Source organism: Pelecanus crispus, chromosome 2 (assembly GCF_030463565.1).
Source record: "Pelecanus crispus isolate bPelCri1 chromosome 2, bPelCri1.pri, whole genome shotgun sequence".
In the NCBI taxonomy this organism is placed as follows: Eukaryota; Metazoa; Chordata; class Aves; order Pelecaniformes; family Pelecanidae; genus Pelecanus; species Pelecanus crispus.
Genome location: NC_134644.1, coordinates 40,219,388 through 40,244,263, shown reverse-complemented (window position 1 = coordinate 40,244,263; position 24,876 = coordinate 40,219,388). Strand labels below are relative to the sequence as shown.

The window sequence follows — 24,876 nt, the reverse complement described above, 5'->3', positions numbered from 1 at the left end:
TTCAGGGTGGGCTCCCTGCCTTCCCTTCCCTTTTCCACACTCTTACCTGGAACTTCCCCCAGGTCATCCCTTCCCCATGGTCCTGCTCGACTGTTACTCTCCTCCTGGTGACTTAGGACAGTAGTTGATGCTTTCAAAAGGCTACGGTTCCTCAGGGGCCTGAGTCAGTTTTGAAAACAGAGCTTTGCAAAGTCCTGTATGATTTGGGTCAACATTTTAAAGGCTTTGCAAGTAAAGGAAGTTGGATTGTGGAGGAGGTGGGGGGGTCATATTTTTATTTAAAAACAGAATATTTTTTTCTTTTCATGTTTGCGTAATTTTTTTGAAGTTCATGCTGAAGGCCTTAAAAAAACTTAACGAGCGTGTTTGCAGGTGAGGTGAAGGTGGAAGACTGATAGTCACATTCTATTTCAAGTTGTTAACAGAAATTTGCAGTAAATGTTTAATAATCCTTCTGTGTAAGCAGAAGACGAGATTTTTTTTAATTTACAACATTATTTTTGCACTATAAATACTATGATTATTGGAAGGGGTATGTGGAAATAACTTTCTTCTGGAATTGAATATTTCATGTTGCTTTTATAGTTTGATACAATTAGAATACAAGAACAATTCTTTATTTTCCAGATCAGGTCCAAAAGAATAATGTCTTGTTTGTAAACTTGTGTAGGTTAATATAAAATGCAGCTTCATTCCTTTTGTCTTTATTCTTTTAGGTCACATTGAAGTTGTGAAGTTACTCATGGCCCATGGAGCTGAAGTGACATGCAAAGACAAGAAATCATATACACCCTTACATGCTGCAGCATCTAGTGGGATGATCAGTGTAGTCAAATATCTTCTAGATGTTGGAGTTGATGTAAGGAAGAATAAAACAAAGTGATACATATTTTTTTGTTGTTTGAAATGCTCTTGTTAGTATTGTAGCACAGTGTTTATTTAGGGGTGGGTTATGATATAGTGAAAATGGTATTTCCAAAGATCTTAATTCACATGCTTTTATTGTTATAAAATCTCATTCCCCTGATTAACTTAAGAGCTTTGCAGATTTTGCACAATTACTTGGAAATCAATTTGTATTCAGTAGGTTTTTGCTCATTTGGTGGTATTTCTTACTCTTAATTCATTGGACTGGAACTCAGGAAATAGGAATTCCGTTCCTAGCTTTGCCACACAATCCTTTTTGAACTGCAGGAAATTAAACTCTTTTGCTTCAGTTATTTGTAAAATATAGATGTTACTGACTTTCTTACACCACACAAGTTTTGGGAAATACTAAAAATTGTGACAAACATCAATACTACAGTAGGGAAGGCCGTATAATATTGAAATGCAAAATAAATGAAGCTGTACAGTACCTGCATGTAGAAAGTATATTTTTATTATTATTTATATTTAATAATATTTATTATTAACAATGAACAGTGAAAGTGTAAGAAACGTCCACTGTGCATCACATTTTGGTCTTACAAGGCTGGGGAATGCTGCCAAAGTTCTATCTTGAGAAATAGATCAGAATTCAGTATCATGTTGTGCACAACAAATTCTACTTCTATTACCCCACCCCTACCCCCCCCCCCCCCCCCCCCCCCCCCCCAAAAAAAAAAGTCCCTTTGACCTCTGCTTGTAACGGAAACCCACAAATGCTGTTGAAAAATGATAGAGGTCCACGCTGTGCTTAGTCTGTAATGTCTGTGCAAATTGCCACTGTTGACAGAACACAGATATGGAAAAAATGTTAAGTTGCGTACTGCATACAGGAAACTGGTGTGGGGACAATTGAAGGAGGTTGGCTCACTTGTAAAGCAATCGTACTCTTCCCTGGTACACACTTCTTGATCAAAGCCCAGAATTTGCTTTTAATTTCTGGTTTTGCAGAGTTCCAAAACATAACGAAGAAGTTGTCTCATGACATGCAGTTTTTCTTTGTTGTAATTAAATGCTGCATTAATACAGGTTTTTTGCCTACTAACTAATCTTGGGTTTTTTTTCTCTGATAGATGAATGAACCAAATGCCTATGGAAATACTCCTCTCCATGTAGCTTGCTACAACGGGCAAGATGTTGTAGTGAATGAACTCATAGACTGCGGTGCTAATGTAAATCAAATGAATGAGAAGGGGTTTACACCTTTGCACTTTGCTGCTGCGTCAACACATGGAGCATTGTGTTTAGAGCTTTTGGTCTGTAATGGAGCTGATGTAAATATGAAGGTAGGTGAATCCAAAGCCATCCATTCACTCTTTAAGAGGCAGTACATCTTTATCAGAGGTAGTTTTTCAAAATCATTGTTATGATAATGTTTAGAAGTTACCACTGATTGATAGAGTACTTCTGTGAAAAGTACTATAGAAAAAATAAGCCGGTATGTTGCTTCAAGGAACTTGATCTGAATCTGAAAAACTCAATGGGATGTAGTAAATAGCCTAAAAGGATAAAGAAGAAAGATGACAATACTGTCTCGTCAATCTTGATTGTATTTAAAAGTCAGAATTCCACATAATTTGTCTTCCCTAGTCTATCCATATAAGTAAGAGCAAATCATGCAGAAAAATGCAAAAGAACATCTTTTTCCTACAAATAAGCAGCATTAATGAAATCAAGGATATTTCAGATAAATGTGTATGAACAGGCTAATTGCTGGAGCAGTTGAAGAGCTGATAATGTAAGATCCTCAAATCTAATTATAGAATCACAGAATATCTTAATAAGGGAGAGTTGTGAAGGGTGTATTAAAAATACAAAGGTAAGTAGATTAGGCCAATGGAAAGTCTTAAACAGCTGTTTTTTTAATTACTCTAACAAAACTTTGTGAGCGGAGTCAGTATACGTTTTACATCTCTACTTGGTTACAAGTCTTTGACTGCAGAATATTCCTTATAATCCAGTCTTAGTGTAGGTAGGATTTCTAATTCACAGAAGCATAAAAGTAAACTATAAGCTATATATTTTATTATCTTCTCATGTGGGTAGGATAAGGTCTTGAGATGTGAGAGAGAGATGTGAAACCTCCTGTTTTGTATTAAGTTGATTTTTACTCTAGTAATGAAGATTTAGCTGTGTTCAGAAATATTCAAGTGGCAGTATCTGGTGTCTTGACAGGTTGCAGGCTGGGGGAAGTGGGAAACAGGTATGTGGAATGAAGAGTCCAAGTGTTCCTCTTACAAAGTATCTAATTGCCTGTACTGTTGCCCACAGGTGGTAGGAAAAGAACAATTTATCCTTGTGTTTCTTAATTAAAAAAAAAAAAAAAAACCCACAACCAAAAAACCCCTGTTTAATAGAGATATGCCTGAATTTCGGCACAATCTAGGTAAGAGGTGAATATTAGAATAGCTAACATTTCTGTTAAAAATCATGGGGTTTGTGGCTCACTTCATGTAAGATACACCGATACTCAGCTAGCGCTAGCTAATTCTAAAACACAATTTTATATCTATTGTACAAAATCCATAGCCCACTGAAAATTTGGGAGTAATTTAAAAATAAGCTATTTGATGTGGAAAAACCTTAGATGCATGTTACTGCTCACTTTTACATATATTTAAAAGTGCAGCTCATTTAATGAAAGCATACTTAAAATCAGTTGTGGAAAAATTCATCACCAAAGTGCCGTGGAGAAGTAAGGAGCTGTGCTACAGGGTTTATTGCCAACTTGTCCTAAAATACACAGGTCACAGTCCATTTACTTTTGTTGCCAGCTTTCTGCTCTGTATAATGTCCCAGACTGGATATGACTGAGGGTTTAGCCTTACAGGGCTGACTTCTGTCCTCCATTCTTGAAACATCATTTCTCAGTAATGTGTGTTCTGTCATGAAAATAATCCCACAATGTTAAATACACTAATGAATATGTACAAATGTTACTTGCACAAATAAGAACAAAAGAGAAACATAAATATTACCAAGCAAAGAATTACTGTTTTCCTATATGCTGGGTTGTAACAGTTCATGACTTTGTGCATATTTTTGATGTAGAAGAAAGAAGTGGGGAGGACTTCATTTCAGAAAGGTATGCAGCAAATAAGGGTTGTTGGGGGTTTTTGGCTATTTGTTTTCAAATACACCTTAATTGTATATTAGGAATGAAAATGAAAAACTTCCAACATTCTATTAGGATAATTAAACACTGTTAAAAGATTACTATAATCTTTATGTTTGACCCTAAAATAAGAATCTTTGGGTTATGTATGGTATACACTGTAGATACTGACTACATTTAGTCAGCTGTAACAGTGAGTAATGTTAGAAATTGTGCAAAGAACAGCTAATATCTTCAAAGCGACTGGCAAAGTTCCTGAATTCTTTGAAGTTTATAATGTGGGTGAACTTCTGTTTCGAGGTGACAAAAGATGTGTTAACATCAGAGAGATGTATTGTTGCCTGTCTTCCCATTCAATTTTAAGTTACAGGATCCAAAGTATAGATTTGTCAGTTTCTCTAACTTAAAAAAAGAAAAATAATCCATAGAACATTTAGTATGGGTAAGCCCAGGTTTTCTCTTAAGCTTACTCCGAGAAGACAGAATCATTTTTTCTGAAACATGATAGTGATGGGGCTGGGAAGTGCAGCCTGAAGTGTATCAGAAAGCTGAGAATTTCAGCAAAAGTCTAAGAGCCTAGTAAAGATTTGGCTACTGAACTTAGCCTGCATCAGAAAAAAATGTCTTTACAGTGGAAAGGGTTAGTAGCTTTAGCTATAGGTTGGCTGTAATTAAAATGTGTTGATTTAGTGAGTATCAAAGCTGTTAAGCGCAAAATTAAGCAAATAGGGTTGTGTAGGGTTTTTAAGCAATTATAGCTTGAAAACAGAATTTACCCCATTTCCACACCAACCTGTGTCTCTGTTGTGATTCTGTTAATAGCATTTCTGTGGATTTATACCGGTATGACTGAATTTGGCCTGTGAATTTGCGCCTGAGGGTGTGAACAGCCTTACTTTGTATATGAAAACACTTGCACTGTTAAAAAGTGCAAGAACCAAGGCAAAAGAAAATAGTTTCCAAGTCAGCTTCTGCTTCCCTGGAAAGGCCTATAAATCTGGGATTTAATCAGAAGAACAATCCTGAAAAAATAGCAAAGGGAAATTGAATTAGAATATGTTGTGTAGCTAAGAATAATTTGTAGAGTTAAAATGGGATGCTTTTAGAGCATTCTTACTAAGTATTTGTTGAAACCGAGCCTGTTCATTTCCAAATACTGAGGCTGAAGTTCAAAGTAGTTTTTACAATTGCTATAAGGTTTTATTTGTCATCATAATTATATTGCTTCTGTAATCTGATTCAATAGTTCCCTTCCATGTGCAACTGTTTCTGTGTTTTTAGAGGTGACAGTGGGTATGGATGGTAATTTAGGTGCAGACTAGGCAGTACTATTAGAGCACTTTCTGCTGTGGATGACCTAGTGGGGAGAGCAAAAAGGAAACACTCTTATTCTTGATGGCAGATGGAGGGTAAGTGCTTGTGCATATCTGTGGATGGTGGCTTCATCTCAAGAAGGGAATATGTAGCAGAAGGCAATGGAACAGTAGAAATATGTTATGCTTTTTATCGCCTCTGTAGGCAGAGGATGTCATTTCATGCTTGTTTTTGTAGCCTTGTCAGTGTCCATCTAGTACTGTAGAAGAGTGGATCCTGTTAAGTATTGCTCATTACTGCAGCACTCTGTCCTCACTATTCAGGATTTCCATGCATGGAAGAACACGTTGAAATGAGTACGTAATGGGATGGTATTAATTGTTTTATGGGCCCCCTTGCTGCTTGAAAATTCAGTGACCTAAATAGAAAAACTATTTTACTTCCATTGGTGATACTAGAAAATGAGATTTGTTGCTAGGGGGAGATTTCACTTGGAGGAATGCTGTGACATGATAGACTTACATTTCCCCTTACCCTCAGTAAAGCTCAGTAGTCTGAGTACAGTTAATATTTGAGTAATCACTTGATAGAACACCTTGTGCTCTGTGTTAATTCTTTCTGTCTAATAGCAATTACTGTTCCTAGCAAATTTTGTATAATCTTAAGTATTTTGTGAATATGTTTTCTCTGGTGAGAGAGGAGATTTGGGTGATCTCTTTCCTCTTACCACACTTAATTGAGTTTCAGTGAAGACAACAAAAGTTACTATTAGTCCATAGCTATTCTGTCATGCGCTCTGATCCTATCTGATCTCGTAAAATCAGACAGCTGTAGTTAACTCAGTATTTAGATAGAAGACCTTAAAGGCATAAAAAAGGAAATTGAAGCAAAAGTTTTGAACATACCTCCTTGCTTATGCAGTCCACCTCCTGGCATCTCAGGAAACAGTACTTTGCTCAATAAATAGAGCCTTGCTTAAAGAACTCTTTGGCTACTGGTTCTGATTCTGTATATCCTTCCCTAGTGGCATCTAAGAAGGGAATTCTGAATGCAATCCTGTACCTAGCAGTTAAGCTTCAACATGGAAATTATCATCTTCATTTAATTTTATACCTCTTCTATGTTTATATGTGGACAGACAATTGTGTGTGATGTTATTCCTGGGTTGCAAATGAACCTGAGACTGTTAGACCTGAGAGAGGTACTGTGGATAATCAAATCCATTGCCTTAGAAATATACATTAAGTGCATTTTTAAGTAAATTTGAGCAGACTAAATCTAAAAATCTGTTATTGACTGTACCGTCGTTTTTCATTTACAACTGGAGATTTTGTAGCTTATTTTGCTGTCCTTTGCATGATCTTACTCAGGTTGTCTTGTGAAGGTTCTCTCTTGACCACTGTGCTCTTTAGTTTCTAATACTGTCACCTTAAGTTATTCTTATGTCCTTCTAAGGTGCTTTATTAATGTGCTCAGTGAGGCTTGGATCTACTTTTTTCTGGACCATCTTCTTACTCTTCATTAGCTTTCCTTTGAGATACAGATTTAGCATATCCAAGCCAGTAAGGCTGCAGGCTTATCTGAGCCTTTAAATTCTTCTGTTACTTCGCTAATGTATTTCTTTACTTTCTCAGAGTTTCCCCTTTTAAAGTTTAGTGTTAGTTACCAAAGCAGCTTTTGGTCACTCACTCCAACTAACCTTATTTTATATGATCATTTTTCTTTAAGTTAATTGATCCTTCAGCTTAAAGAAGAAAAGTGAGGGAAAGAGACACCAGATGTGTAACAATTGTTTTAAAGGAGGAAAATAATTTGACACAGAGAATATTAATGGTTGGATAAAGAGAGTAGAACTAAACCACAGGGAGAAAGATGAAAGGTAGACATTAGAAGAAAATTCTCTTTGTAAGACAATCAGAGCAGAGAGATTGCTTGGGGAAGTCGTCACGATATGTTTGTTTAGCCTTTTCTTAAGGCCTCCAATGACAGAAGTAAATTGATTGTCCAATTCCTCAAGTCGATTTCAACCCCATTTTCTGTGTTTCTTTGTGTCTGCTATGGATATGTGGATGTGTCCTTCAGATTATTTATGGTCAAAGAAATCTGCTAGCTGAAACAGCTGGAGATAACTTGGCTGTCATTATCAAGTGTTTTATTTCTTTCAACCTAGGTCTGAGAAGACAATGTTTCCCATAATTGCATTGTTCTAGGTCATGTATGCTGCTCTGTGCAGTGACACAACTAAAAATTCCACATCCAACTCTGTCTAAAAGGGTCTCCAGCAGACTTTCAGTAACACATCCATAGAAGCTTTGCTGTTTGGTTCCAAAGGAAGAGTAAAGATGGGAAGACACTTTTGCACATGATAGCACGTGATATTTCAATACATATGTTCATATTGTATGTTCTCCCTACCATCTCTGTCTTTTTTAACTTTGCATTTTGTGAACATTTCATACTCTTCAGGCCAGCGCTTGAAGATGTGGTATGCATGTGCATCCAAGAGTGCTTTTATTTTCCGAGTGTCATGTTCGCAATTTTTTGTGTGCATTTGTAGGAACTTTTTTCTGCACTAAAGCTTTCCCATTACCTATGATAAAGTACGGGGCGGCGGGGGGTGGGGGGGAATAATCCTAAAGTAATAATAAGAGAAAAAACTGGTTTTGTAAGTGCATTGAGATTGTGCTGTTAAGAAGTGAAATTCCCTTATGTGTTACTGTTGGCCTGCCTGACAGACATCTTTACTGGGTGAATTTACTAAGTGCACTTTTGATATGTGTGTCAAATGTATAGTACCAGTTACAGTTGAATAGTTCTACCCTAGGATTATTTGTGGTTTATGATAAATTGCTTACAAATACCACTTTACAGAAATTTCCATGAAACACATGAGCTTTTTAATGTGTTGTCTTCTAATATAATGTGTAAACCTCTATAGTAAATACAGTTGTGGGGTTTGTTTTTTTTTTTTCAAGAAACAAACTTAAAGAAGCATTGTTTTGTTTTAGACTTGGGTGGGGGAAGAGTTGGACATAGGCTTGTTGCTAAGTTGTGCACTGTCATCATCCTCTTGAGAGTGATTATCCTAAAGGTGTAACTGTGAGTCAGTGGGCATTGCTGAGTTGTCACTCACAGCTGCAAGAGTGATTAAGAGCAGCTCTTTTGAAAAGCTGGCCATGTCATGCTGACTTGTCACTGCCAGTATCTGTCTTGCAGAAGTGCATAGAAACAATTTAAAGGAGGGAGTAGAGGGGAGAGAAGAAAGTAAAAGAATGTCCTTTTTCTTTTTTTTGTCAGTTCTGGTGGATTACTATTACTGGCTATAAGTAAACACTGGGGTTTATTTTCTTTTACAGAGTAAAGATGGGAAAACACCTTTGCACATGACAGCCATCCATGGTAGATTTTCAAGATCTCAAACCATCATTCAAAATGGTAAAAAGGGGGAGGGAGTAGTTTTGTCATCAGCTTTCCAGTATTACAAACATTTTCCTCTTCTTGTATTGATAACAATACACTGAATTTTGTTTTCATATCCAGTGTCCAGTAGTAGTTCAGTTAATGATGGAGTCTGGCATATCTGCTTATAAAGTTTGATAAGTTACATTGAAGAACCTTTTTTTTTTTCCAGAATGCAGGAAAATATATTAATTTCTCTTCCATAACCCAAGTTGCAGAAAGTTTGTCCCATATGGTTACATAATAAAATGCTTCTCTCTATTTTGCTTATTATAAATACTAAATACCACTGAAAGCTGTATAGATTTTAAATCCAAAGTAGTCATTCATGGACAATTATTAATGTTGCTTCAATTATCATCAGTGCTGTTTTTCTGACAAAAGTATCTGTATGCCTACGTGTCGTCTTACTAAGTAATTATGTTTTATTATAGGAGCTGAAATAGACTGTGAAGATAAGAATGGAAATACTCCTTTGCACATAGCAGCTAGATATGGCCATGAGTTATTAATCAACACTCTGATTACGAGTGGTGCTGACACTGCAAAGTAGGTAACTCTACTGACATGAATGCCAGCTGAGAGAATTTAGAATTGTATTTATTAGATTAACAAGACTACTATGATTTTTTTAAATATTGTCTTCAACTTGAAATAGGAAATACTTTGTGTATTATCCTGTACTGTACTTTTAAGTAGCTACTCAGTACATCACAATTCGTACAAAAAGAAAGAGAAATAGATTTTCCTCTAATGTATTTGAAGTAAAAGCTCTGAAAGTTTTAATAGGCTGTTGCACTGACTTAATGCATCTTGATAGCTTGTAGGAAAGTGTTTAATATGTGAAATTTTCCTAAGGCTCAGTATTCTAACTAGGTGGTTTGCTGAACCCACCATGCACATGCACTTCGGCACACAATCATATTTTTGTTTTATTTTAATTGTACTGAAACTGTGATACCTGATTATGGTGTATCTTAGGCGGGGTATACATGGGATGTTTCCTCTCCATTTGGCAGCATTAAGTGGATTTTCAGACTGCTGCAGAAAGCTTCTCTCATCAGGTAGGATACTCTTTAAAAATCTTATGGCTGCTTGGTACTTCATTTTTTTATTCCATAGAATAGCTTTTAATTAAGTCTTAATTTAGTAATACATAAATAGTTTTATAGTTTACTAGTAGCCTGGGGCCAGTGCTTGTTTTTTAATGTACAGTCCACAGTTAAAGTGAATGCAGATTTCTTTTACAGAAGTAATTTAAAAAAAAAAAAAAATCCAAATTGAAATAGTGTGTCTATAACTTTAAATGTTGTGTTTGTGCATTTTAAGTTGTCCCTAGAGGTGGGATGACTGGTTCCAACCATAATGCAACTTCAAGGAGAAAGACTAATGTTCTCTTAAATGACTTCGTGGAGCATCCTCCATTTCCCTTCCATAATGTCTTTAGCTTAATACAGATTGGTCTAGTCCTATTGATTCCTGTAGTGGGCAGCTAATAGCTCTGATAAACTCTATGGACTGCTGCATTAAGAAACTGTTGCATTGGTGGTTTACTGTTAATTAAATGCATCCTGAACTACGCTTTGCTTTCATCGTTTGATTCCCCCCTGAAGTTGCAGAGGGTTGTAAGGTTATTACTTCCCTTGTTGTCCAGAGTCTGCTCTGGTGTGAATTCTGAGCTCTTTGAACCATTGCAATTCTGCGAAAGTAGATTTGTCTGACGGATTGTGGAAGCTTCAGGAACAAAAGAAGAAGAATGATAAACTAAACGATACTACGTTAATCTGAAGGCACTTCATCTTTTTTGAAAAAAGAAAAGTGGGGGGCCAAGGGTGGGAGAAAAGGAAGAGTACGAAGTTGCTTCCCCAGCTTTATGTTGTCTGCTAGGGAAGCCTGGGAACACAACTAAAGGACTATAACTAAAAGTACCACCGGTAAGGCTTTTTATTTCACTGTCCTGTCATGGACAAGCTTGCAAGGATTCGCTCCAGGAAAGAACTGTCCTATAGTTATTTCAATCGGATGCGTTCAAAATGAGGAATACTCGGGCTCTTTCTCCTTTCTGCACGTGGTGCTGTGCTGGCTATGCCCTTACTGGAAATTCAGTATGGCAAACAAATCTCTGCAGAAGACTTGCAAGTGGTTTCTGTGACTTTTACATGACTTTGAGCAAACTTGGATGTAAATCTAGCCTGGAGCAGATCAGGACTTGTAGAGTATGTTCAGCCTTCAGACTGGAAAGACTAGATATTGCTAACAGCTTATTAGTAAATGCTCGTGGCATGGGGATTGGTATCTGCAGACTATGTGCCCTTTTGGGTTTGGGAGAAGAGTCTCATTTGTGTAAATTAAGAATCTCTGATTTTTAAATTCATCAATATTCATATGCTGATGTTAAGGAAAAAAAAAAGTCAATCTGCCTTGTCCCAGTACTGAATGACATTTCAGTTGTTAGTGGTGTTAGACAAGCAACCTAGGGATGTGGAAAGGCATCAAAGACTGCTTTTCAGATTGGTAAACTACCTTAAATTGCTTGCTGTATATCACTACCTATTGAAATGGGAAGAGAACATAGTGGTGCATACAAAACCTATGTTTTGGGGGATATGGAATAGGAAACCAGTCTTGAATGGTAGTGCTCTTGAATAACACATCCTGTGTTGTTCACTATCTATCATTGTTCAGCAATTCTTAGAAAGGGGGAAAAAAAATCTGCATTCCCAGGCAAAAGTACCAAAACAGGAGATTTAATGAATAAGTTTTGTTACACAAGAGCAAGACTCTTAGCAGAATATAGTAGTTTCCTCAAACCAAAAACTGTAGCTTTGAAACCTGATTTAAATAGTAACCTTCATGTCGAAATATATGGTTAAATATGGAATTGCACAGTTAAAGTTTGTAAACTCAACTTTGAAGTTCCATAGTTCACACATTTTGGGAAGAGAAAGCTACAATGTTCTCTAAAGGGCTCCTCTGTAAGTAATTGTTATTTACAGTCTTCACTCCATTCTTTCTCTGGGACTAAAGAGCTAAACTCAAGGATGAAATTGAAGTAGCTTCTGGATTTAGTAATGCTAATATCCCCCTCTTCATTAAAAAAAAAAACAAACCAAACCTCTGCATAACACTGATAAATTCTAGCATATTCTTAAATTTTCCTATTACCTTCATATATTTTATATTCAGTACTAAACTACGGAGAAATATTACAGGGAAATAGGATAGGAAAGAATATAGCCTCTTGCCTCAGTGCAACTAATTGTCTTTTAACTTGTCCCTTTCAGTTTTACTTGAACGCCTGTTTTTAAAAATATTACAAATAGCAAGGATGTGTTTCAAATGAAGTAAATTTTCAGTGCTTAAGTGCTTTTTTGCTTAGCAAGCATTTCTCTTAAGAGTAGATGAGAGCAGCTTTGTGAAAGGTGGCGTTACATAATGATTTTACAAAACACTTGATTTTTAGGTTTTGACATTGACACGCCAGATGACTTTGGCAGGACTTGCCTTCATGCAGCTGCAGCTGGAGGGTATGTAAAAAAGCATTCATGCTTTCATATTCTGTGTTCTTTTCTCAATTGCTGATCATTCCTGTCCTTTTTTATTATTTCCTCTCTGTGCTTTTCCTGCCCTCTCCCCTTGGAATTTATGTAAATATGAAAATAATTTCAAGATGGATTCTATCTGCAAACAATAAAAATAAATTAAATATTCAGCTCAATAAATCATTATTGGAGTACAGTGTCCAAGTATCATCAGCCTTACCTTAGGTTTATGCTTGGGCATGAACTGAATTTTATTTTAAATTCCCATGGATGATGATATAATTTTCAGAATTTACAGCATTCAAAGGTGGCATGCCCAGCTAAGATCACTGTAGGACATGAAGTGGAGAACAGCAACTTTGAGAAATATGTTTTTACCATATCAATAAACAAAAGATCAATATAACTAAATTAAAAGCCATAATTAAATTCCACAGTTTAGGTGGATGAAGTAGTCAGAACTACTTGCTCCTCACTTGAGTTGTGATCCATATTGATTATTGTTATTGTATTGTAGGTTTTCTATAGCAGCTACTCAAAATTGCCTGGAAGAATTGGGTAATAAATTTCATGATACACTTTGTGGGACACAAGAACTCCATGATAATTGATATTTTCATTTTTCTCTTTCAATGTTGTTTAAGTAATACTGTTAAATAATCATTCTAAGTCAAAAGATACGTGATAGATACATCCTTGTTGCAAATGATTACAGTTAAAATGCTGTCTTCTCATATAAAAACGCATAATTTGTGACACATTCCCTCATTCATCTCCAGTTTAGGAAAGTTACTAAGATGGTGTTTAAAGCAGTATTGTACATCTATTATAATAATCATATTGTATTGAAAATTAATTACACTAAAGAGTAAAATATTTATGTTGCAACTTCTATTTGGCCTTAAAAAATATACATTAAAAACTTGTTTCTCTGCTGGAATCCTGGTAGCAAAAAGCATGTGACATGCAGGTGTTACTGTTTGTTTGCTTTAAAGAATTGAAATTTCTATTAAATTAGGTTAATGTTTATGTGTTTTTATGCATTCCATTTGCTATCAATAAAATTTCAATATATGGACTTGAAATTATTTGTATTCTTTCCTGGTTTGGTCCTGCAATTATGAAATCTATTTTACATATAAAAATATATCTATCAAAATTTTGATAGGATAGTTCAGATGCATGAGATGTATACGTGTGGCAGTTCTGATATTTGCAGAGGCCAATATTAAGGAAATAGAATTTGCAATCACGAGTAATATTGCATTAATTTAATAGGAATTTGGAGTGCCTAAATCTTCTGCTAAATACTGGTGCAGACTTCAACAAAAAGGACAGATTTGGGAGGTAAGACATTCCAGATTTGTATATTGTAAAGGGCTGTTAAAAGTGTTACAGAAGGAGCATGTTGCTATGTGGGCAAGTCTGTATGTTTCAGTTTAAATTTTTTTTTTTTTTAAGATAGGTTGTCTCTAATGAACTATGCTTCAGCATATGTTATCAAAAGTTGCAAACATACTTCGTTTATTCTGTTTTGTTAAGTAGGTGTTCAGTCTTGTTTTTAAAGACTGAATTCCATATTCAACTGTAATTTTATGAGCCTTTTTTTGCTTATAACATGTATCTAATTAGTTTAAATTGCTCTCATCCAAGGACATTAGTGATGTTTTCCAAATAATGTATTAGTCAAACCTATAAATCTGTTGCTATTTCTAAGCTTTTTGTTAAAAAAATCCATTATTTTATTACAACTGCTTCACCTTTTTCCGTTCATTATATCCATCCCTTTCTGTTTCCTTGTTTGTGCTCTGGACTATTTTGGAATGACATTAATTTCTATTTTTAGTATAGGATTATTTAAGTTTAAATGGCATGATCAGTACTTGTGTAAAATCTCACATCACATCATGGAAAATATGATTTTCCAGGATGTGAATGGCAGGAGTAGGACTTGCAGAGAACATTATGCTGTATTTTGCTTTAAATTCCACTTCCATCCTTTCCTGAGAAAGGAACAACTAACCTGTCACAACTTTTGTCATTGAAAGTTTTTTTTTTTTTTTTTTGTCAGTTTGGTTTGGTTTTTGGTCTAACATGCGTGTTATATAGAGCAATTATTTCAGGAGAGGGAAAAGATTAAAATAGTTAAAATAGAGAAACTGGAACAAGTAATTTTAAGGGAGGGGGAAGAGGTAGGACACTTTAAAGTGCCTGACTGTCTCCTCAAAATTGACATATTTATAGTAGCAATCTCTTTTTAAAAATAGAGAATGGAATTCTGAGTCACCTTGGTGCTTTTGAAATTTTATCCAAACTGGTTTATGTAGAGAATTGTTTATGTATTTGAAGCTGGAGTAAGTTTCCTCTGAGATAATATATCAGTACTAATATTTCACAGTTTTGTTGTAAGAAGACAAGGTATATCTTTAAAAGTTTTCTTTAACAATACCTCTGCTGTGTTAGTATAGTTTAAAATAAATAAATAATGCTTGCTTCTCTTAGACAAATTTCTGACCTGTTTGTTGAAAATGTCTAGTTGTTAATTGTTGTATTTTATTTTGACCTTGTTTAGTTGCTGTGCAGTCCTTGGATTTGTCCATATTTTCCCAGGTGGCTTGAAATTACTTAACTAAAAATAATACTTCTGATGTAAACTTGATTTTTTTTCCTCTATATTTTTACACAAGAAAATTCATATAAAGCTTCCTTAATCAAAGTTTGTGCATATTTTGGCTGGCAAATAGATCCCCTAGATATTGTTCTGCATTATTAAAAGGCTCCTAGAAAATGGCCCCATTTTTGAATTGTAACGATGCATTCTTCACCACAAATACTTGTTAAAAAAACATGAGGATTTAAGTTTCATTTTATTTTGCTTTTTCTGTCTCTATAATATTATTTTGCTGTTATTTACCATTGTACTTTTTATTTAAATGTGTACTAAAGAACTCCACTCCATTATGCTGCTGCCAATTGTAATTATCAGTGCCTGTTTGCCCTTGTGGGATCTGGAGCTAGTGTGAATGACCTTGATGAGAGGGGTTGTACACCTCTGCACTACGCAGCTGCATCAGACACAGATGGAAAGTAAGTGGCATGCTTTGTACTAAAGCCTTTCTCCTTAGAAACATTTGAGCTGTGAATTTTGTTTATGTTCTGCCTTCAGATTTGCCAAATGCATTTTTTTTTTTTAATACTTTAAAGATTAAACTTGACAGTGGATTGTTCATTGTATATAAAATATTTTATGTAACAAATAGTTCTGAGAAAAATGAACAATAGTAAAATTTATTGTAGTTTTTTTGTTATATTATAATGCAGATGTCCTAATTCGGGAATTCATTTAGAATAGAGTTTTTAATCCCACCTGCTGCGTAGTGGTTGAGTAAATACTGTTTGAGGGGGCGGTTATGACAGTTTTGAGCAGTAGGGTAATTTTGTTTTAAATCAAACTCTGAAGGATGGTGTGTGTTATGGAGGGTTCTTAATGTTGCCCAGAAAGCTGTGTAGTTAGTCAGAAATACAGTGTAAAACTAGACTGTGAGTTACAGTAGGCCCACCTCAGGATAGAAATTAACTCGACATTTCAATATAAGATGTTTTGTCCATTTGGTGTTTGATTAAACTATTCATGTCTGGTATTAAAACTCTATCTCTTGTTAGTGCAAATTTTTGTGACGTAGGTATACTTTTATTAATGAAATGCATCCAGAAACTTTCATAAATCCATAAATGTCTTGTGTGTGTGTTTATTTAGTACCTAATGGGTATATTTAACATAGTTATTAATGACTTAAATGCTTACAGGCAAAGTTTATATAGATAGCACAAAATTGATGAGGTTACTTAAGCGCCAGACATTGTATGTATTGAGGAGGCTTGAGAAGAGTATCACTTGCATGTGCACACCCTTGCATACACAGGTCAAAACAACCTGGTGTGCAGCGTCGCTTTTCAGATGCATACATGACACCTTCACTGGAAAGGAGTGCTGCTTAGTGCCATATCATCCTGTTTTAATATAGCACTTTTTGAAAGGTGAAGTAGCAACAGGAATGAGGTGGTATGTAACTTACAGATTGGATTTTGAAGGATAAATAAAGCCATGGCCATTTAACTAATATTTAAAGTACATGCCTTTTTTATGTAAAGCCAAATTTAAAAAAAAAAACCAACTGTCTGCCGCTTTTTAGATATACTTTCAATTCCTGCTGGAGTTTGCTGAGATAATTTTACTTTAATTGCCCTCTTACAAGTTGAGCTAGGATTAATTTAGCTTCACAGTTGCTCTGAAAACCTCCAAACTATAATGGTTCTTCAGATGACATCGTTTTGCCATCTGTCTTATAAAAGGCACGATCAAGAATGATGGTGGCAATACTGCAGAGCTTTGGGAGATAACTCAAAGAATTGTCTCTGGAACCCACGTGATATTGCCCTTCTGATTAACAGTTGGCTCTCTGGAAGACAGGCTGCAAAGCAGAATGGCCTGAGGAGAAGCTTTTTATATTTATGCAGAAAGATGATTAGTAACAGCTGGAAAACCAGTATTGCTCATCTCATATTCAAAATAGGAATGAAGCTAAGAATGATTACTGAGTTGGAATATAAAGCCTGCGAAAAAAAAGGTCAGGAAATGATCTATATAGAAATTCCAAAGATATTTATGTGCATTTTTATAGTCTTTGTTCAGACATCTTTAAAGACAGATTTTAGGGACAAGGATGTTTTTGTTGAAAATTATTTTCCTGTTTGTTCCTGTTTGGAAATGTTTCTTTTGTATCTTTAACAAATGCTTCTGATCTGGAACAAAAACCAGTAAGCCTCATTTTGACAAGACTAGACAGAGAAACATGATCGCAGAATGAGATAAACTAAACAGCATTTTAGGGGAGAAAAAACACGCTCTTTCTATGTTAGAATTATTTAATAGACAGTACAGTAATAAATAAATGGGAAATAAATTTAACTTATCTGGGCTTTCAGAAAGTTTGATTAATCTCCTTTTAAAGAGGCCTGCCGAGGAGAGTTAAGTATGCAAAAGATGCTAAGCTAATCTCTTTCCTGGATGAGAAAAACCAGCAAAAATAATTACCAGTTTTGCATTGGAAAGAATGGATACTCAAGGAGACTTTGCTTCCTGCAGTGTATTTAGTGTATTGTGGTTTTTGTGAGCACACAATACAGAAAGTACACAAGTATCAAAATTCAGAGAGCCAAGGCCAGTGATGCTTAACATTTATTAATGAGCCATGAATGTTAATAAAAAATCATTGATTAAAATTAACAAAGTAAGTTAGACAATGGGACAAATATAAAATGTAGGGACAGTAATTCTCACTCAGTGGGACAAACTGATTTGTCTTTGGATTCTTAGAAATCTCATCCTGTTTCAATTCAATTCAAATTCCACATGCAAGCACAGTGGCCATTAATGAAATCCAGGCATTGGTTTACCAGGCAAATAAAATCCGAATTAGTTGGTTAAGAACATAGATATGCTTTACAGGTAGCCTGTTATTAGATACGTTGAACTTGCTGTAAAGTTACTTACATCTTGTGTTACATATGTTATTTTTTTAAAACCAGAGACATTTTACCTTTTTCACTACCAATGTAAGGCCTTTTCTCCTTTATGCTGGACACAAAATGATGAAAGTGAGAGTGCACCTTGATGTTGCTCCTGTTATTCTCAACTTTGTAATGAGACAGAGTACTTTGTAATTAGACACTTCCTTGTTCATAGTTTTTCCTGCAGCTTTTTGCCCCTTTCATCTTCACTCACCTGGCTTGTTACTTTCAACCTTTGTCTGCGATGGAAAGGCAAATGTCAGCTCTTCACTTCAGCAAATTGCTGTTGTTGCACATGAGGTTATCGAGCCCTTGAGCCAGTACGGCTGTCTTACTCATGTTGAAATGTGTTTCCATTTCATCACAGCTGGTACTGGATCTTATTCAGATGATGAACTTGCCTGGGGTCAGCAGATGGAACAGTGCCCTTCCTTGAAAGAACTTACAAAGAGTTCTGATGTTGCAGGGTCATGCTGTCTTCCCTCAGGAGATGGCCACTTTTGTAGAATGTCTGCCTGTATTTCTCCAAGGTTTGAATGTTCTCCAGGGTTTTGAATGATCTAAGTTTCTACTCTTAACAGCATTGATCAGAGGTCATGTTAGGATTCCTGCCTCTCAGATCTAAACCTGCCGTATCCCATTGCAAGTTTTTCACATGACATCACAGCATAGCCATATCATACAACTACAAATGCCGACATTTCTTTTAACTTTCTACCAAACAATTTCCCATGACATAAATGGGAACTAAGACCCTCATATTGTCAGTGTAGCCAACTGACCTGTTTGTCACTACTGATGATAGTAATCTGTGAGACCTTTAGATAAAATATGCTAAGGAAGAAAGATTCCAAGCTAGATTTGACAAGATAATACATTTTCTAGCTTCACTTCCATTTTATTTAACTGATAAAGGAGAAGTATTTCATAATCCCAGAGAGAAGAAGGGATGGTGACCTGCTGTATGCTTCAGAAAACCATATGGCTTCACCAACAAGTTCAAGCTTGTGATGGTGCCCAGCTATAAACATCTCTGCATTCCAAGGGCATGTCTTTGTGCTTCTTGACCTACAGAATTAATCTTTCCAACTATAATATAAGTAAGTATTGTGTATGAAGTAGCTTCACTTAAAGGTGTTCCTGGACTATTATCAATGCAAGGTTCTCCTGTCTGGATTTGTCACTTTCCCTTGCTGGACTTCTGCCTGATGAAGTGGCCATACAGAGGTTGGGCGTCTTTAGACTTTCACCTCCCAGATTTTGTTTAGCTCTAGTTCAGTCTTTAGAAAGCCCTTCTATTGCAGCACATGTTCCAAGTCATAAGAGATGTGATTGCATTTGAATATACGACTACTGTCTCAGTGATGTCTTACCTGTGTGTTAGTGACAGAGCAGCATGTAGCTTCACGGTATACTTCACAAGACTTGCAAATCTCACTCTCTCGGGGATGGATGTTCTCCTAGCTGCTTGGTGGTCCCTTCCTAAATGGTCAGGTGGTCCTTCAGTGATGAGAAGACCTACCCATTCCATTCTTCATTTTTCTCTATCATAATAGATGATCTTTTATAGGCAGAGAGCACTTGAGAAAAACGTGGATATCTTGGGGCAAAAGGACCGGCTGTTTCAAATCAGTGTTTCAGAGTTCAGAGCTGTGTAGAACGCATGCAGAGCTTTCTGGTCTTCTCTTCAAAAATATTGTGCCCAGGTCTCAACAGACAATCTAATCACAATGTGCAGTGTTGACAAGTCGGATGTCATGAAGTCTTCTTTTTTCCCCCTGTAGAAGCAAATGAACCAGTCATTCAATATACTAGCAGGTGGTTTTTAATCAGTTCAGCTTTGGTGAACCCAGACTGGTAGACCAGATCCAAGGGTCTGAAGTCCATCTGCCTTTTGTGAAGTACCAGGTGTTACGTTCTCAAGTCAGGTAGTCTTCTGAATTAGATGCAGTCTTGGTTCTGTTATCAGCTAAAACAGTATGTGCAATTTCTCAAATCCTGAAGGTTCTGCTTAAGGTAGGACATGAGGAGACCTTCATAATCCTAACTGTTTGAGCAAACTGAGACAAATTAAGTACCAGAATGATCTTAATCTGTCAATAAGAAATCTAAATTCTCTTCTCCTTTCCTATTCTATTAATCCAGAATTTTAGAGGCTCTGTACAGTCTTGATCTTGCTCAGTGTATATGTGGATGTTTGGGGGATCTTACTGTAGTCTCATGAATACATTTGCAAAATAACCTGATGTTATTCTGGGACTGTTTGTTCGTCACCAGTCTTTATCCTGTTATCCTGAAGCTCTTGAAGCTGAGATTGTTGTGTCAGGTAGTTCAGTTCTAGATCAATTTATCTCTTTATTCTCTGGTGGCTACTGCTTCAGAGTTCTAATTCTCATTATTTGTAGGCTTTGCAAAATGTTGCTGAAATGGTAGACAATATGAAATTATGAATAAGTAGGATTATTGGTTGGAATCGTTTAGTGTGCATGCATTGAGTCTCTTAAAAACAGAAAAATAGGGAGAGGGAGCTGACTGTAATACCCTATTTTTCATCCTCCTGCCTGAGTATCTGTGGTTGAAACTGTGCTGATCATGTTCTGCTTTATAACTTTGTGTAAGGAATGATAGGATACAAGTACGCCAACAACTAAATGTGTTTACTATATAAAAAATTCAATAAAGTAGTGTCTGGTAGTGGAAGCATATGTGTGTGTGACTTTTGGATACATACCATGAAGAACTCAGCTGTTGATTCTTTTCCTTCTGTATTAAGCACCAGAGAATGTACTGATACAGAAGAACATAGAAAAATAGTAATCATTTATACTAACAAAGGTAACTGCAGTTGTATTACCTAGGAGGAAAATAGCCATGAAACACTAGTTTTAACCAAGTCAGATAATTCAGAGGATGCAGGATGCCTGCAGAGAAGGATTCTTTCAAATTTTGGAAGCTTTGTGATTGACCTTAACGTTTGGTGTAATGAGTTAGGTGGTCTCTAGTCCGAGCCAATATTGTACATTAAATCAGTGTTCCTGTGTGCTGTATTCTATTTTCCAATTGAATTGGAACAATTTATCACTTAGTATAAAGTTGAAATTCAACATTTAGATATATGGTTGCATATGTCAATTTAAATAGGTGCCTGGAATACTTGCTAAGAAATGATGCCAATCCGGGGATCCGAGACAAACAAGGATACAATGCAGTTCATTATTCAGCTGCTTATGGTCATCGCTTATGTCTTGAATTGGTAAGAAAACGTATCATAGATGAAAGCTGTAACAGCTGCTCTTACAGAGTATGATGCAAAGGCTAGGGGATTCCTCCACCTTGGTTCTTCATCTGTAAGCTAGGTCGACAGTGTTTTTCAGCCCCTGTGAGGATAAATATTTAAGCACTTGGTGCTTTTAAAATAAGGGCAAGGTGAGGAGCTAAGATGGTAGATACTGGCTTAAAAAGATAATAACGTTCTGAGATGAAGGGATAACTGGTTGAGGATGTGGGATGCTAGTTTTGTTTTGTTTCTTAACTTAGAATACACTGCCAAATTTTTTCCTGATGGCTGAAATAAAATATCCACACGTTATCCCATTGTGAAGTGTTAAGAAATATCACAAATGTCATCTGAAGGAGCAAATTAAAACGTAGGGAAAACCTGTAAAGTAACGGTGCCTTTTAAAATAGTTCACATAGTTAGAGTAACTAATGGCCACATAATAGAATTTTAGATAATAAAGCCTCAAGTAGTTTTTTATTAATCCCTTTGCAGAAAATGTGTATGTTGTTTGATATGCTAATTTTATCTTTTCTGTGTTATACAATGTAGTATTTTTATACAAATTATACTTCTAATTTCAAATGTATTCAAACATGAATTCTGAATGTTTTTAATTGCAGATTGCAAACGAAACGCCTCTAGATGTTGTAAGTGTATTATTTCTTACTGTTAAAGTACTACTGTACAACAAAAAGGAACATGTAATTTTAAAAACACTGCTTATTTTTAGACTTATTCAACCATTTCTTCAATGCATAGATGTATTAATTTCAATTGCAATTTAGATTTGATTGCAATTCAGAATTTTAAAATAGAAAATAATTTTCTAAGCCATTTATTTTTTTTTTTTACTTACACATTTGTATGACCATGTTATAGAAGTGTGATAATGAAAACTTAGTGATCTGAATGTATTTGGTGTTCTTCAAACAGTTTGAATGTTCTGATTTTACTAGTGTACTAAATTAAATATGGTCTTGGAAAAAAAACACATCTGAAAGTAGCAAATAGAAATGTACAAAAATAGATATTTCAATACTATTTTATAATGCTTGTGCCTTTTTTGGGGGTCCATTTCTTCTCTTTGGGAAATGTTTTTCTGTTCTGAGAAATCAGTCCTGCCTTTCATATTGCTTTTTGCTGACTTTTCACCTAATCTAAATGCTTAGTTGTTGGGGGGGGGCTGGGGTGTCCTACTACAGCTGTTCTCACCTGTCCTTGTCTTCCCTTTGTATGCATTTCATCTATATTATTTCATATGGCTGCTTCAGGAAAATAATAATTCTAGATTAGTTTCTGATTTAATTACAGCATTGTTATTCAAAATTAAACAGCTGTGCTTGGGACATGAATATGGGGGAAGGGTTGCAGTCATTGCAATTCAAACTCTTTAAAAGGTTGAAGGAGATTCCTAAGGAAACTATAATCCTATATTATTCTTCCTATTTTTCTTCCTTTATTTTTCAATCTGTATATACTGGAAACTGTAGCAATTATTGCCAAATGTTTTTTAAAGGTGAGGGGTTTTGCACTTATTCTGACTTTCTCTCTCTGCTAAGCTAATGGAAACATCAGGTACTGACATGCTGAATGATTCAGACAACAGAGCACCTATAAGTCCACTGCATTTAGCAGTAAGTATTTCATTCTTTAGCAATGATAGCTCATCTAACTGCAAACAGTTGTTGACATATGTTTATTCATTCTGGATTTTTTAAAAATAGGTCAATAACAATAAATGAAACATAAAAATACATACATAATATTCCTGAATGAGGAATTTTTGCAGGGAGATTTTTGCATTTCACTTGAAACTTGCTTCATGGAACAGCTTTTGTTTGGAATCTTCTAACTAAGACTTATGTTATCATTTATACTAATGAAACTTTTAGAAGACTTGTTCTATAAGTCATGATGACTTTTTTTTATCATCATCGTTATTTAGTATGAGAAATGTTTGTCCTTAATACTTGAAGAAAGATTTGCACAAAGAGTAGTGTAGGAGAAGACCTGATGCAACCGTCTATACAAATATACTCAAAATACAGAGTAACCAGCTCAATCTGTAGATTTCATCTTTTCACTGGACTTTGAGCAACTGAAAAACCACAATGTACTTTCTGAAAGTAGCCTAAGTCTCATGCAGTGCACACACACACACACACACACACACACATATATATCTCTCCAAAGTAAAAAGTACCATTTAATACTGGTAAATGAAAGCAGTCAGAAGGCACTGTTCCTGGAAATGAGTTTTGTCTGGGGGCAGAGGTTATGTATCCATGAGCATACATTTAAAATGTATTATGGAAATTATAAAAACATAGCTGTAGAAGTTTATTTTCATTACTAACTTTGACACTTTGTCTTGACACATACATACAGAGTATTCTTTATGCTGTTTTTTTAATCTTTGTATATCCATTCTGATCTCTTAACTGTTTCATCCCCTAAGTCCCTTCTGTTTTACCAGTTAACTGTAGCTATTTGTACTGTATTCTTTTTACTTGCAAATTTTACTGGCTTTTTCTTTAAGTATTTTTTTTTTTTTTAAATCATAGGAATTAGTTAAGTTTGCATATGTTTCTCACTTGAAATAATCTGAGGGTGATGTAACTATAACATGAAGCAATGAAACATGCAGTATTCAAAATACCAGTAGTTATACAAAGTGGAGAAAGATGATTTTCTGAAGTAGTTTCAGGTATTGACTGAAAGGATAAAACGGGAAAAAACCACCAACCCTCTTGCTTGAAATTGTGGGTTTCTTTAAATTAGTCATAACTATTGTAACTACTTACATGCTGCATCAGTAGCTCCTCCACATGTTGAAACAAAAATACTATCTTCACAGTTTCATTTATGTAATCCTGGTAAGAAAGGGAAAAATGTGAAGGACAGGAAAACTGAAGAATTTTCTTTTTCTTGTAGGCCTATCATGGCCACCATCAAGCTCTGGAAGTGCTGGTACAGTCACTGCTGGACCTTGATGTGAGGAATAATAACGGAAGGACACCATTGGATCTTGCTGCCTTTAAGGGACACGTGGAATGTGTAGATGTGCTCATTAATCAGGGAGCATCAATCTTGGTGAAAGATTATGTTGTAAAGAGGACCCCGATACATGCTGCAGGTATGTGCTAACCGCTAACCTCTAAAATTTGGGGTTTTGAAGTGGATCATCTTTGTGTTTAGAAGGCTCTATCATTAATGTTCTAAGAAATGGTGTTTAGGAATAGACAATGACTTTTAAGGTACATGCTATGCTGAGAAAGGTGTAACAAACCAGTTGCAGGTATAAACCAGTATTAACCCAGTAAATCATTTTGGCTTGAGGAGTGTGCTGTTCCACACCCCTCTCTGGAAGGGGTCCTTGTCCATTCAACTGGCTAGGCTAGCTGTGCTGGTAGTTGTCAGTGACACGTTCCTGTTTCTCTCCTCGTCTTTCGTGCAGCCCAAACTGTAGGCCCAAATTTAGATATGAGAATTGTGTTGGCTGTCTTGGCAGTAAAATACTTCTAAAAATGACTGGAGTCTTGGAGAATTTTGTCAGTTTGAGAAGAGACATGAAAACTATACTTTGGTTTTTTTCCAAGGATTTAGATGACTCCTGACTGTTTTCAAAATAACAGCAATCCTTTGCAATATTTTCTCACTACCTTTCC

At 35.6% G+C, this 24,876-nt stretch overlaps 1 protein-coding gene across 2 annotated transcripts in view; it reads left to right on the top strand.

Annotated features, from left to right (window-relative positions):
• ANKRD28 (ankyrin repeat domain 28) overlaps nucleotides 1-24,876 on the top strand; it is an 87,154-nt gene that overhangs the window by 45,771 nt on the left and 16,507 nt on the right. For both annotated transcript variants that reach the window (XM_075706463.1, XM_075706462.1), the window contains exons 7-18: nucleotides 717-859; nucleotides 2,001-2,213; nucleotides 8,713-8,791; nucleotides 9,250-9,364; nucleotides 9,797-9,879; nucleotides 12,279-12,342; nucleotides 13,636-13,704; nucleotides 15,304-15,444; nucleotides 21,070-21,181; nucleotides 21,829-21,855; nucleotides 22,768-22,842; nucleotides 24,143-24,344. In XM_075706463.1, coding sequence (XP_075562578.1) covers nucleotides 717-859; nucleotides 2,001-2,213; nucleotides 8,713-8,791; nucleotides 9,250-9,364; nucleotides 9,797-9,879; nucleotides 12,279-12,342; nucleotides 13,636-13,704; nucleotides 15,304-15,444; nucleotides 21,070-21,181; nucleotides 21,829-21,855; nucleotides 22,768-22,842; nucleotides 24,143-24,344 — 1,323 coding nt within the window. The remainder of the gene's footprint in view (nucleotides 1-716; nucleotides 860-2,000; nucleotides 2,214-8,712; nucleotides 8,792-9,249; nucleotides 9,365-9,796; nucleotides 9,880-12,278; nucleotides 12,343-13,635; nucleotides 13,705-15,303; nucleotides 15,445-21,069; nucleotides 21,182-21,828; nucleotides 21,856-22,767; nucleotides 22,843-24,142; nucleotides 24,345-24,876) is intronic.